The 997-nt window shown below is 32.3% G+C and overlaps 1 protein-coding gene across 1 annotated transcript; it reads right to left on the bottom strand.

The window, feature by feature from the left end:
• Window positions 1-4: 4 nt before the first annotated feature.
• On the bottom strand, window positions 5-618 carry LOC110034739 (the record flags this gene model as incomplete). The annotated part of the gene is made up of 2 exons (XM_020738982.1): window positions 5-164; window positions 527-618. Coding segments are annotated over 2 exons (252 nt in total), but the record flags the coding sequence as incomplete, so codon positions are not given.
• Between the last annotated feature and the right edge of the window lie 379 nt (window positions 619-997).

The raw sequence follows: 997 nt of genomic DNA, 5'->3' as shown, positions 1-997 counted from the left end.
CTAATTTTATCGTATAAGTTATGTCTGGGAGAAGACTCCTAAGACGAAAACTTCCAGCATCATCTGTTGTTGCTTCCTCGTAAAAATCATGAGACTCTGAACGTGCCTCCACTATTACACGTTCCTTTGGCTGGCCAGAAATTAACGTTACAGTGCCCAAGACACTGCAATAAATGGAAAATTCAATCATTAAATATAGGTTGTTATACTCAAAGAAGAAAGAAGAAGAGGAAAAGTCGAATAAAATGAGTATATTGTGACATTTAGCTAACAGTTAAAATATCTGATTTAAGTATAATTAAATTTAATTTAAAGCTGCTTTAAAAGAGCTATATTACCATTATAAGAAAGAATTCTACACTAAAGCTAACAAACCATTATAAGAAAATTTAACCCCTAGAGACTCAATAAGACCAAGGAAAAATCAAGAGCATTGAAAAGTAACCAGTGTATACAGATAATCTTAAGTTTTAATTCTCTATTCTAGCAAAAGATCTAGAACTTATTGATGAACAGAACTGTGAACCTGTATGCAACACGTTTTGCATGGAAAAAGACCTCCTTAGAATCTCCAGATTCCAAGTCTATTGCAACTGCTGATGGGGAAAAAGCATATTCCTGAAAAGCAAAATAGTAAGCTTTTCCATCAGTAATAAGATGAAAATACGGAATTTATTTGATAAAACTATAACTGTAACAAACACAATAAATGATCAAAAAAGAGATGTGCATTTACTGACAATCAAGCATGCATTTCCTCAAGAAATACAGCTCTCAAAACTATAAAGCAACCTGACGAACAATCTACTCTTTGCAATAGTCACATTAGATCGATAGACCATTTCTTTAAAGCATAATAGATTTTTTTTTCTGCAAAAACTTACAGGCAATGAGGATCACAAGAAGAAAGTCTCAAGCACATAATTTATCATCATCATTAGCCCTATCACAATTGTTTGGTTTCAGCATCATTTACTGACAAAATATATTTCCTTGA

The sequence above is a fragment of the Phalaenopsis equestris genome, unplaced genomic scaffold, assembly GCF_001263595.1.
Source record: "Phalaenopsis equestris unplaced genomic scaffold, ASM126359v1 Scaffold192888, whole genome shotgun sequence".
NCBI classification, from domain to species: domain Eukaryota; kingdom Viridiplantae; phylum Streptophyta; class Magnoliopsida; order Asparagales; family Orchidaceae; genus Phalaenopsis; species Phalaenopsis equestris.
This window is presented reverse-complemented; position numbering and strand designations above follow the sequence as displayed.